Source organism: Ranitomeya imitator, chromosome 2, assembly GCF_032444005.1.
Source record: "Ranitomeya imitator isolate aRanImi1 chromosome 2, aRanImi1.pri, whole genome shotgun sequence".
NCBI lineage: Eukaryota > Metazoa > Chordata > Amphibia > Anura > Dendrobatidae > Ranitomeya > Ranitomeya imitator.
This window is the reverse complement of record NC_091283.1, coordinates 837,910,715-837,923,428: the sequence shown is the minus strand read 5'-3', so window position 1 is coordinate 837,923,428 and position 12,714 is coordinate 837,910,715. Positions and strand designations below refer to the sequence as shown.

The following is a 12,714-nucleotide window of genomic DNA, read 5'->3' as shown; positions in this document are numbered from 1 at the left end:
ACTACTGGTAAGATGGTGCTAAGGTAGGCTCCCACACTTTAATGCAAATAACGAAAAGAACCTAGCACTCAACTTGATGCTCATGTGCAAATTTTATTGTAGTACCCAACAAACGTTTCGGTCCATCATACGGACCTTCATCAGTAACGTACTATACTGAAGTTTGGGCAAAGAGACCGTAATGTCTCAGGGCACTAATGAATGCAGCGCCTTATGAGAACGCTGGGCCGGTTAACAGGCTTAGAGGGATGAATCGTATTGTGCCACTGACAGACGCGGAGTCCATTGTTGGGTACTACAATAAAATTTGCACATGAGCATCAAGTTGAGTGCTAGGTTCTTTTCGTTATTAGGATGAGCACAGAGACTCCCTCCATCTGCAGCACTGTGCACATCACATCACCAGGTCAGTTACCGGAGTCAGGATGAACACAGAGACTCCCTCCATCAGCAGCACTGTGCACATCACATCACCGGGTCAAGTACCGGAGTCAGGATGAGACTCCCCACGTCAGCAGCACTGTGCACATCACCGGGTCAGGTACCGGAGTCAGGATGAGCACAGAGACTTCCTCCATCTGCAGCACTGTGCACATCACCGGGTCAGGTACCGGAGTCAGGATGAGCGCAGAGACTCCCTCCGTCAGCAGCACTGTGCGCATCACATCACCGGGTCAGGTACCGGAGTCAGGATGAACACAAAGACTCCCTCCGTCAGCAGCACTGTGCGCATCGCATCACCGGGTCAGGTACCGGAGTCAGGATGAACACAGAGACTCCCTCCGTCAGCAGCACTGTGCACATCACATCACCGGGTCAGGTACCGGAGTCAGGATGAGACTCCCCACGTCAGCAGCACTGTGCACATCACCGGGTCAGGTACCGGAGTCAGGATGAGAACAGAGACTTCCTCCATCTGCAGCACTGTGCACATCACCGGGTCAGGTACCGGAGTCAGGATGAGCGCAGAGACTCCCTCCGTCAGCAGCACTGTGCGCATCACATCACCGGGTCAGGTACCGGAGTCAGGATGAACACAAAGACTCCCTCCGTCTGCAGCACTGTGCGCATCACATCACCGGGTCAGGTACCGGAGTCAGGATGAACACAGAGACTCCCTTCGTCAGCAGCACTGTGCACATCACATCACCGGGTCAGGTACCGGAGTCAGGATGAGACTCCCCACGTCAGCAGCACTGTGCACATCACCGGGTCAGGTACCGGAGTCAGGATGAGCACAGAGACTTCCTCCATCTGCAGCACTGTGCACATCACCGGGTCAGGTACCGGAGTCAGGATGAGCGCAGAGACTCCCTCCGTCAGCAGCACTGTGCGCATCACATCACCGGGTCAGGTACCGGAGTCAGGATGAACACAAAGACTCCCTCCGTCAGCAGCACTGTGCGCATCACATCACCGGGTCAGGTACCGGAGTCAGGATGAACACAGAGACTCCCTCCGTCAGCAGAGCTGTGCGCATCACCAGGTCAGGTACCGGAGTCAGGATGAGCACAGAGACTCCCTCCGTCAGCAGCGCTGTGCACATCACTGGGTCAGGTACCGGAGTCAGGATGAGACTCCCTCCGTCAGCAGCGCTGTGCACATCACCGGGTCAGGTACCGGAGTCAGGATGAGACTCCCTCCGTCAGCAGCGCTGTGCACATCACCGGGTCAGGTACCGGAGTCAGGATGAGACTCCCTCCGTCAGCAGCGCTGTGCACATCACCGGGTCAGGTACCGGAGTCAGGATGAGACTCCCTCCGTCTGCAGCGCTGTGCACATCACCGGGTCAGGTACCGGAGTCAGGATGAGACTCCCTCCGTCAGCAGCGCTGTGCACATCACCGGGTCAGGTACCGGAGTCAGGATGAGACTCCCTCCGTCAGCAGCGCTGTGCACATCACCGGGTCAGGTACTTGAGTTAGATGGTATAACATTTTAATTGTGTGGCAGTCAAAAAAAGTAAGAGTAATACACGTAGATGTTTCGGACTCACATGACTGTCATCAGTTTACTGTAGAAGAATCAGAAGGCGACGGCTGTCAATAATAGAATACAAATGCAGAAAGCTATCAGATTAATAACACTAAAAGATATCGTACAATGCAAAAGATTATCAATAATATATGGTATCAGAGTCAGAATCATAAGCTCCGTAGAGATCAATAACAGATAACAGAACAATGAATAAATAGATCTAACCTATAACACAGCACAGATAGGAAAAAAGGAGGCGAAAACCGACCCAGTGTTCAGTAAGAAAAGATTTCTATAAAGGAACATAAGAGATCCAGGTGAGTAATGTGATCACGTCACAAGAGAGTAGGTGGAAAGCACATAGAGAACATTCCCCGATTCAGATATGACGTCATGGATAATGACGCCATGTCCTCGGTGCGTTGCACCTACTCTCGTGACGTGATCACATTACTCACCTGGATCTCTTATGTTCTCTTAGAGAAATCTTTTCCTACTGAACACTGGCTCGTCCTTCGCCTCCTTTTTCCTATCTGTGCAGTGTTATAGGTTACTTCCATTTATTCATTGTTATGTTATCTGTTATTGATCTCTACGGAGCTTATGGCTCTGACACTATATATTATATATTACGTGAACTGAGATGATTGCGGACCCTCTAGAACATCGATAATCTATTGCATTACACGATATCTTTTAGTGTTATTGATCTGATTGCTTTCTGCATGTGTATTCTATTATTGACGGCCGTCACCTTTTGATTCTTTTAGAGTAAACTGATGAAGGTCATGTGAGACTGAAACGTCTACGTGATTTCCTCTTCCTTTTTTGACTGTCTCCAACTTACAATGTTCTACCATTCAGCCATGTTTTTCTATGATACAGTGCTGGTATTGGGCCCTACTTGAGCTCCTGTCTCAGAGTGCCGTGATTTTTCTACATTTTGAGATACCGGAATCAGGATGGGCGCAGACGAGATGGTTTTCGGTCAGTGAGCAGCAGATAGGACACGATCGGCACACTGACCCGTGAGAACCATCTCTGCATGCCCCGTGCTTATCCGTAAAGCGTGTAATGATGGCCGCACCCGGAGCTGCGCCCCCAACCCAGTCCTGCACTAAATTTAGGTTCCTATGACCAAAATTTGCAGATGTGAATGATCGAAAAAATTCAACATTTCTCCAAATCTGCCCTAAAAAAAGATTCTCCCATGCCCGGCTAATTAACTGTATAATTACCAGCTCTGTTACTTCCCAATATGCTGCAGATTTCCTTCCCTCGCCCACTGTCCGCTTGCTGGCAGTGAATGGAAACCTTCTTGAGGATGAGAACCTGCTCTGATCACTTATTAAAAGGAGAGATCTGATACTCTGTAATGTTGCCCCAGCCCATAAATCTAAGCAAGGATATTCCTGTTCACTGACAACCAGCAGAGATCTTGAAAATGCATAAACCAGAAAACTCATCTGAGACTCGGTTTTGTAGCAAAGTTATGGAGATGGTCTGGAGGCCCTGTGTGCCTACCTTGTGCCTATACTGACACACTGTAACAAGCCTTCAGCTCTGTGAGCAGGACTAAGGATGGAGGTAAGAATACTGCAGCAAGCAGATCTATTGTCAAACTGACGGGAACCATGAATTGGATTGTTATCCGTGAAGCTACTGTTATTGCAGCTTAAGACTGGATGAAGGATGTAAAAGATAAATATTTCCATTCACTGACAGCAAGAGAACGGTGAGAAGTTGCTGAAGATCTTATCTAGATAAAGCAGGCGCCGCTTATCCTGGTGTGAGGTCCCGATGAGTGCGGACCCCTCACCTCTCTCCAGCCCGGTGATCTGGTTTTTTAGCGTCTCTCTCTGCTGCTCCGCCTCGATCTTCTGCTCCTCCATCTGCCGGTATTTCTTCTGGATGGACTCTCGGACTTTGGAAAGTTTGGAGATCTCCTGCCGCATCTGGCCGATCTCATCTTCTCGAGACTGTGAACGAGAAGAAAGAAGGAGATGAGATGAAGAGACGGAAACATCCCGTGCGGACAGGTGACCGACAGATTCATACCATCGGGGGTCCTCATCTCCAGTAAAACGTCTGGAGACCCCCTAGGACGCCCTATGACTAAGCTGAGCTTGGGCTGGAGAACAGGTAGTGCACTCTGCCTGCTAATCACCGCCTCCGGACCCACCCCGGACCACCCGACAAACCCCTCCAAGGACGCACAGGTTTTCTTGGGGAATATTTACAAAATGTCTCCCACCCACTTTGTGACCCCGTGATATGGGACCATCGAAAAATAAAACAAAAAAAAGTAAAGTGAAAACTTTTTACCAACTTTTTTGAAACCTATTTTTTGATTCCTCTTGTTTGTAAGTTCACAACCCCCCGGGAGTCAGCGCCGATAAAATACACAAATATCGGAAATGACCCAATGAGTAAAATCCTGGATTACTGCGGAACAGGGAGGCATAGAAAAGTTTGGAAAAGGAATGTTTGCACCCCGACTTTGGAGGTAAAAGTGACAAATTTTGGTGCAAATTATCGCACCGCGTCGTGTTCCCCTCTGAGCAGTGAAGTGCTATGGAACATGTTGGTGCTATACAAAATGACAATAGCATTTATCTACACCTCTTCATTGTCAGTTATTTGTTGCTTTTTACTTTATGGCACAAGGGGTGTGGCTTAAATGAAAAAAAGAGGAGTGGCCTAAAGGGGAATGAAGGTGTGGTTTAATGTGAAAAAATGTGTGGCATCATGGGAATTAGAGCGAAGGGTTTATATTGAAAAGGAGGTGTGTCCTAGACTGAGGAGGTGTGGCATACAGGGAAAAAAAGGTGTGGTTTAGAAGGTAAAGAGGTGTGGCTCACAAGGTAAAGAGGTGTGGCTTTGTAAGAATAGGTGTGGCTTACAAGAAAATGTGTGGTTTAGAAGAGAAGAGGTGTGGCTTAGAAAGTAAAAAGATGTAGATTAGAGGGTATAGTTTAGATGGTAAAGAGATGCGGCTTTAAAGGTAGAGGGGTATGGCTTAGAAGGTAAAGAGGTGTGGCTTAGAAGGCAAAGAGGTGTGGCTTAGAAGGTAAAGAGGTGTGGCTTAGAAGGTAAAGAAGTGTGGCTTAGAAGGCAAAGAGGTGTGGCTTAGAAGGTAAAGAGGTGTGGCTTAGAAGGTAAAGTGGTGTGGCTTAGAAGGTAAAGAGGTGTGGCTTAGAAGGTAAAGAGGTGTGGCTTAGAAGGTATAGAAATGAGGCTTAGAAGGTAAAGAGGTGTGGCTTAGAAGGTAAAGAGGTGCGGATTAGAAGGTAAAGAGGTGCAGCTTAGAAGGTAAAGAGGTGTGGCTTAGAAGGTAAAGAGATGCGGCTTAGAAGGTAAACGGGTGAGGCTTAGAAGGTAAAGAGGTGCGGTTTAGAAGGCAAAGAAATGAGGCTTAGAAGGTAAAGAGGTGCGGCTTAGAAGGTAAAGAGGTGTGGCTTAGAGGGTAAAGAGGGGTTCGGCTTAGAAGGTAAAGAGGTGCGGATTAGAAGGTAAAGAGGTGCGGCTTAGAAGGTAAAGAGGTGCGGCTTAGAAGGTAAAGAGGTGTGGCTTAGAAGGTAAAGAGATGCGGCTTAGAAGGTAAAGAGGTGTGGCTAAGGTAAAGAGGTGTGGCTTAGAAGGTAAAGAGATGCGGCTTAGAAGGTAAAGAGGTGTGGCTTAGAATGTAAAGAGGTGTGGCTTAGAAGGTAAAGAGGTGTGGCTTTGAAGGTTAAGAGGTGCGGCTTAGAAGGTAAAAAGGTGTGGCTTAGAAGGTAAAGAAATGAGGCTTAGAAGGTAAAGAAATGAGGCTTAGAAGGTAAAGAGGTGAGGCTTAGAAGGTAAAGAGGTGTGGCTTAGAAGGTAAAAACATGCGGCTTAGAAGGTAAACGGGTGAGGCTTAGAAGGTAAAGAGGTGCGGTTTAGAAGGTAAAGAGGTGTGGCTTAGGCTGGTTTCACATTTGCGTTTTTTACCGGTGCGTTTTAACGCATATAAACGCATGCGTTTTTTTTTCCTATATTTAAGATTAAAAACGCATGCGTTTTTTTTGTACGAGTTTGACGACGCATGCGTCGTTTCTATGCTTGCGTATTGTTGCGGAAATGCAACATGTAGTAATTTCTAGAGGCGTTTTTTAACATGTAGTAATTTCTAGAGGCGTTTTTTTGCCGCAAAAAAAGCATGCTTTTTTTGCGGCAAAAAAACCTATTGCTGTCTATGTAAACGCATGCGTTTTTAAGCACATGCGTTTGGTTGCGTTTTTGAACGCATGCGTTTCAATAGAGAAAAACAAGTCTAAACACTGATAAGCCACCCCCCACCATCAAGGTGATAAAGGGATCCAAACCCTAACCCTAACCCTACCCCTAGGGATCCAAACCCTAACCCTAGCCCTAACCCTACCCCTAACCCTAGGGATCCAAACCCTGACCCAAACCCTAACCCTAGGGATCCAAACCCTAACCCTAACCCTAGGGATCCAAACCCTAACCCTAATCCTAACCCTAGGGATCCTAACCCTAACCCTAGGGATCCAAACCCTAACCTTAACCTTAACCCTAGCCATTTCTATTTATAGTGGGTTTTCTAGTTGATTTTTATGATTGGCAGCTGTCACACGCTTTTTATTCCCAAAAAAATTTTTTGCGTTACCACATTTTGAGAGCTACAATTTTCCCATATTTTGGTCCACAGAGTCATGTCACACGCCCTCTGTAGTCCCATTGGCGGTGTCTGGATCTTGATTTTTCTCTTGTGTAATTTCTCATCATGCGTACCAAAAATGCAAACGCAGGAAAAACGCACGTAAACGCGTAAAAGCGCTGCGTTTTTTTAACCGCATGCGAAAACGCATGCGTCTAAAAAACGCAGCGTTTGTACGCGTTTACATGCGTTTTTTTCACCACCTGCGGATGCGTTTTAAACGCTGCATTTTTAAACGCAAATGTGAAACTAGCCTTAGAAGGTAAGGAGGTGTGGCTTAAAAGGTAAAAAGGTGTGGCTTAGAAGGTAAAGAAATGAGGCTTAGAAGGTAAAGAGGTGTGGCTTAGAAGGTAAAGAAATGCGGCTTAGAAGGTAAGGAGGTGTGGCTTAGAAGGTAAAGAAATGAGGCTTAGAAGGTAAAGAGGTGCGGCTTAGAAGGTAAAGAGGTGTGGCTTAGAAGGTAAAGAGGTGCGGCTTAGAAGGTAAAGAGGTGCGGTTTAGAAGGTAAAGAGGTGCGGCTTAGAAAGTAAAGAGATGCGGCTTAGAAGGTAAAGGGGTGAGGCTTAGAAGGTAAGGAGGTGTGGCTTAGAAGGTAAAGAGGTGTAGCTTAGAAGGTAAGGAGGTGTGGCTTAGAAGGTAAAGAAGTGTGGCTTAGAAGGTAAAGAGGTGTGGCTTAGAAGGTAAAGAGGTGTGGCTTAGAAGGTAAAGAGATGCGGCTTAGAAGGTAAAGAGGTGTGGCTTAGAAGGTAAAGAAATGAGGCTTAGAAGGTAAGGAGGTGTGGCTTAGAAGGTAAAGAAGTGTGGCTTAGAAGGTAAAGAGGTGTTGCTTAGAAGGTAAAGAGATGCGGCTTAGAAGGTAAAGAGGTGTGGCTTAGAAGGTAAAGAAATGAGGCTTAGAAGGTAAAGAGGTGTGGCTTAGCCGGTAAAGAAATGAGGCTTAGAAGGTAAAGAGGTGTGGCTTAGAAGGTAAAGAGGCGTGGCTTAGAAGGTAAAGAGGTGTAGCTTACAAGGTAAAGAAATGAGGCTTAGAAGGTAAAGAAATGAGGCTTAGAAGGTAAAGAGGTGTAGCTTAGAAGGAAAAGAGGTGTGGCTTAGAAGGTAAAGAGGTGTGGCTTAGAAGGTAAAGAGGTGTGGCTTAGAAGGTAAAGAAATGAGGCTTAGAAGGTAAAGAAATGAGGCTTAGAAGGTAAAGAGATGCGGTTTAGAAGGTAAAGAGGTGTGGCTTCCAAGGTAAAGAGGTGTGGCTTAGAAGGTAAAGAGGTGTGGCTTAGAAGGTAAAGAGGTGTGGCTTAGAAGGTAAAGAGGTGTGGCTTAGAAGGTAAAGAGATGCGGCTTAGAAGGTAAAGAGGTGTGGCTAAGGTAAAGAGGTGTGGCTTAGAAGGTAAAGAGATGCGGCTTAGAAGGTAAAGAGGTGTGGCTTAGAAGGTAAAGAGGTGTGGCTTAGAAGGTAAAGAAATGAGGCTTAGAAGGTAAAGAAAAGAGGCTTAGAAGGTAAATAAAAGAGGCTTAGAAGGTAAAGAGGTGTGGCTTAGAAGGTAAAGAGATGCGGTTTAGAAGGTAAAGAGGTGTGGCTTAGAAGGTAAGGAGGTGTGGCTTAGAAGGTAAAGAGATGTGGCTTAGAAGGTAAAGAGATGCGGCTTAGAAAGTAAAGAGGTGCGGCTTAGAAGGTAAAGAGGTGCGGCTTAGAAGGTAAAGAGGTGCGGCTTAGACGGTAAAGAGGCATGGCTTACAAGGTAAAGGGGTGAGGCTTAGAAGGTAAAGAGGCGTGACTTAGAAGGTAAAGAGCCATGGCTTAGAAGGTAAAGAAGCGTGGCTTAGAAGATAAAGAGGTGTGGCTTAGACGGTGAAGAGGTGTGGCTTAGAAGGTAAAGAAATGAGGCTTAGAAGGTAAAGAGGTGTGGCTTAAAAGGTAAAGAGGTGTGGCTTAAAAGGTAAAGAGGTGTGGCTTAGAAGGTAAAGATGTGTGGCTTGGAAGGTAAAGATGTGTGGCTTAGAAGGTAAAGAAATGAGGCTTAGAAGATAAAGAGGTGCAGCTTAGAAGGTAAAGAGGTGTGGCTCAAAAGGTAAAGAAATGAGGCTTAGAAGGTAAAGAGGTGTGGCTTAAAAGGTAAAGAGGTGTGGCTTAGAAGGTAAAGATGTGTGGCTTAGAAGGTAAGGAGGTGTGGCTTAGAAGGTAAAGAGATGCGGCTTAGAAGGTAAATGGGTGAGGCTTAGAAGGTAAAGAGGTGTGGCTTAGAAGGTAAGAGGTGTGGCTTAGAAGGTAAAGAGGTGTGGCTTAGAAGGTAAAGAGATGCGGCTTAGAAGGTAAAGAGGTGCGGCTTAGAAAGTAAAGAGGTGTGGCTTAGAAGGTAAAGAGATGCGGTTTAGAAGGTAAAGAGGTGTGGCTTCCAAGGTAAAGAGGTGTGGCTTAGAAGGTAAAGAGGTGTAGCTTAGAAGGTAAAGAGGTGTGGCTTGGAAGGTAAAGAAATGAGGCTTAGAAGGTAAAGAGGTGTAGCTTAGAAGGTAAAGAGGTGTGGCTTAGAAGGTAAAGAGGTGTGGCTTAGAAGGTAAAGAAATGAGGCTTAGAAGGTAAAGAAATGAGGCTTAGAAGGTAAATAAAAGAGGCTTAGAAGGTAAAGAGGTGTGGCTTAGAAGGTAAAGAGGTGCGGCTTAGAAGGTAAAGAGGTGCGGCTTAGAAGGTAAAGAGGTGTGGCTTAGAAGGTAAAGAGATGCGGCTTAGAAGGTAAAGAGGTGTGGCTAAGGTAAAGAGGTGTGGCTTAGAAGGTAAAGAGATGCGGCTTAGAAGGTAAAGAGGTGTGGCTTAGAAGGTAAAGAGGTGTGGCTTAGAAGGTAAAGAAATGAGGCTTAGAAGGTAAAGAAAAGAGGCTTAGAAGGTAAATAAAAGAGGCTTAGAAGGTAAAGAGGTGTGGCTTAGAAGGTAAAGAGGTGTGGCTTAGAAGGTAAAGAAATGAGGCTTAGAAGGTAAAGAAATGAGGCTTAGAAGGTAAAGAGATGCGGTTTAGAAGGTAAAGAGGTGTGGCTTCCAAGGTAAAGAGGTGTGGCTTAGAAGGTAAAGAGGTGTGGCTTAGAAGGTAAAGAGGTGTGGCTTAGAAGGTAAAGAGGTGTGGCTTAGAAGGTAAAGAGATGCGGCTTAGAAGGTAAAGAGGTGTGGCTAAGGTAAAGAGGTGTGGCTTAGAAGGTAAAGAGATGCGGCTTAGAAGGTAAAGAGGTGTGGCTTAGAAGGTAAAGAGGTGTGGCTTAGAAGGTAAAGAAATGAGGCTTAGAAGGTAAAGAAAAGAGGCTTAGAAGGTAAATAAAAGAGGCTTAGAAGGTAAAGAGGTGTGGCTTAGAAGGTAAAGAGATGCGGTTTAGAAGGTAAAGAGGTGTGGCTTAGAAGGTAAGGAGGTGTGGCTTAGAAGGTAAAGAGATGTGGCTTAGAAGGTAAAGAGATGCGGCTTAGAAAGTAAAGAGGTGCGGCTTAGAAGGTAAAGAGGTGCGGCTTAGAAGGTAAAGAGGTGCGGCTTAGACGGTAAAGAGGCATGGCTTACAAGGTAAAGGGGTGAGGCTTAGAAGGTAAAGAGGCGTGACTTAGAAGGTAAAGAGCCATGGCTTAGAAGGTAAAGAAGCGTGGCTTAGAAGATAAAGAGGTGTGGCTTAGACGGTGAAGAGGTGTGGCTTAGAAGGTAAAGAAATGAGGCTTAGAAGGTAAAGAGGTGTGGCTTAAAAGGTAAAGAGGTGTGGCTTAAAAGGTAAAGAGGTGTGGCTTAGAAGGTAAAGATGTGTGGCTTGGAAGGTAAAGATGTGTGGCTTAGAAGGTAAAGAAATGAGGCTTAGAAGATAAAGAGGTGCAGCTTAGAAGGTAAAGAGGTGTGGCTCAAAAGGTAAAGAAATGAGGCTTAGAAGGTAAAGAGGTGTGGCTTAAAAGGTAAAGAGGTGTGGCTTAGAAGGTAAAGATGTGTGGCTTAGAAGGTAAGGAGGTGTGGCTTAGAAGGTAAAGAGATGCGGCTTAGAAGGTAAATGGGTGAGGCTTAGAAGGTAAAGAGGTGTGGCTTAGAAGGTAAGAGGTGTGGCTTAGAAGGTAAAGAGGTGTGGCTTAGAAGGTAAAGAGATGCGGCTTAGAAGGTAAAGAGGTGCGGCTTAGAAAGTAAAGAGGTGTGGCTTAGAAGGTAAAGAGATGCGGTTTAGAAGGTAAAGAGGTGTGGCTTCCAAGGTAAAGAGGTGTGGCTTAGAAGGTAAAGAGGTGTAGCTTAGAAGGTAAAGAGGTGTGGCTTGGAAGGTAAAGAAATGAGGCTTAGAAGGTAAAGAGGTGTAGCTTAGAAGGTAAAGAGGTGTGGCTTAGAAGGTAAAGAGGTGTGGCTTAGAAGGTAAAGAAATGAGGCTTAGAAGGTAAAGAAATGAGGCTTAGAAGGTAAATAAAAGAGGCTTAGAAGGTAAAGAGGTGTGGCTTAGAAGGTAAAGAGGTGCGGCTTAGAAGGTAAAGAGGTGCGGCTTAGAAGGTAAAGAGGTGTGGCTTAGAAGGTAAAGAGATGCGGCTTAGAAGGTAAAGAGGTGTGGCTAAGGTAAAGAGGTGTGGTTTAGAAGGTAAAGAGATGCGGCTTAGAAGGTAAAGAGGTGTGGCTTAGAAGGTAAAGAGGTGTGGCTTAGAAGGTAAAGAAATGAGGCTTAGAAGGTAAAGAAAAGAGGCTTAGAAGGTAAATAAAAGAGGCTTAGAAGGTAAAGAGGTGCAGCTTAGAAGGTAAAGAGGTGTGGCTCAAAAGGTAAAGAAATGAGGCTTAGAAGGTAAATGGGTGAGGCTTAGAAGGTAAAGAGGTGTGGCTTAGAAGGTAAGAGGTGTGGCTTAGAAGGTAAAGAGGTGTGGCTTAGAAGGTAAAGAGATGCGGCTTAGAAGGTAAAGAGGTGCGGCTTAGAAAGTAAAGAGGTGTGGCTTAGAAGGTAAAGAGATGCGGTTTAGAAGGTAAAGAGGTGTGGCTTCCAAGGTAAAGAGGTGTGGCTTAGAAGGTAAAGAGGTGTAGCTTAGAAGGTAAAGAGGTGTGGCTTGGAAGGTAAAGAAATGAGGCTTAGAAGGTAAAGAGGTGTAGCTTAGAAGGTAAAGAGGTGTGGCTTAGAAGGTAAGGAGGTGTGGCTTAGAAGGTAAAGAGATGCGGCTTAGAAGGTAAATGGGTGAGGCTTAGAAGGTAAAGAGGTGTGGCTTAGAAGGTAAGAGGTGTGGCTTAGAAGGTAAAGAGGTGTGGCTTAGAAGGTAAAGAGATGCGGCTTAGAAGGTAAAGAGGTGCGGCTTAGAAAGTAAAGAGGTGTGGCTTAGAAGGTAAAGAGATGCGGTTTAGAAGGTAAAGAGGTGTGGCTTCCAAGGTAAAGAGGTGTGGCTTAGAAGGTAAAGAGGTGTAGCTTAGAAGGTAAAGAGGTGTGGCTTGGAAGGTAAAGAAATGAGGCTTAGAAGGTAAAGAGGTGTAGCTTAGAAGGTAAAGAGGTGTGGCTTAGAAGGTAAAGAGGTGTGGCTTAGAAGGTAAAGAAATGAGGCTTAGAAGGTAAAGAAATGAGGCTTAGAAGGTAAATAAAAGAGGCTTAGAAGGTAAAGAGGTGTGGCTTAGAAGGTAAAGAGATGCGGTTTAGAAGGTAAAGAGGTGTGGCTTAGAAGGTAAGGAGGTGTGGCTTAGAAGGTAAAGAGATGCGGCTTAGAAGGTAAAGAGGTGCGGCGTAGAAGGTAAAGAGGTGCGGCGTAGAAGGTAAAGAGGTGCAGCTTAGAAGGTAAAGAGGTGCGGCTTAGAAGGTAAAGAGGTGCGGCGTAGAAGGTAAAGAGGCATGGCTTACAAGGTAAAGGGGTGAGGCTTAGAAGGTAAAGGGGCGTGACTTAGAAGGTAAAGAGCCATGGCTTAGAAGGTAAAGAAGCATGGCTTAGAAGGTAAAGAGGTGTGGCTTAGACGGTGAAGAGGTGTGGCTTAAAAGGTAAAGAAATGAGGCCTAGAAGGTAAAGGGGTGAGGCTTAGAAGGTAAAGAGGTGTGGCTTAGAAGGTAAAGAGGTGTGGCTTAGAAGGTAAAGAGGCGTGGCTTAGAAGGTAA

The 12,714-nt window shown here is 45.8% G+C and overlaps 1 protein-coding gene across 1 annotated transcript in view; it reads right to left on the bottom strand.

The window, feature by feature from the left end:
* Window positions 1–12,714, bottom strand: part of CFAP58 (cilia and flagella associated protein 58) — a 90,530-nt gene that overhangs the window by 53,731 nt on the left and 24,085 nt on the right. Inside the window, exon 7 of the mRNA XM_069754245.1 lies at window positions 3,796–3,955. Within this exon, the coding sequence (XP_069610346.1) occupies window positions 3,796–3,955 (160 nt within the window). The remainder of the gene's footprint in view (window positions 1–3,795; window positions 3,956–12,714) is intronic.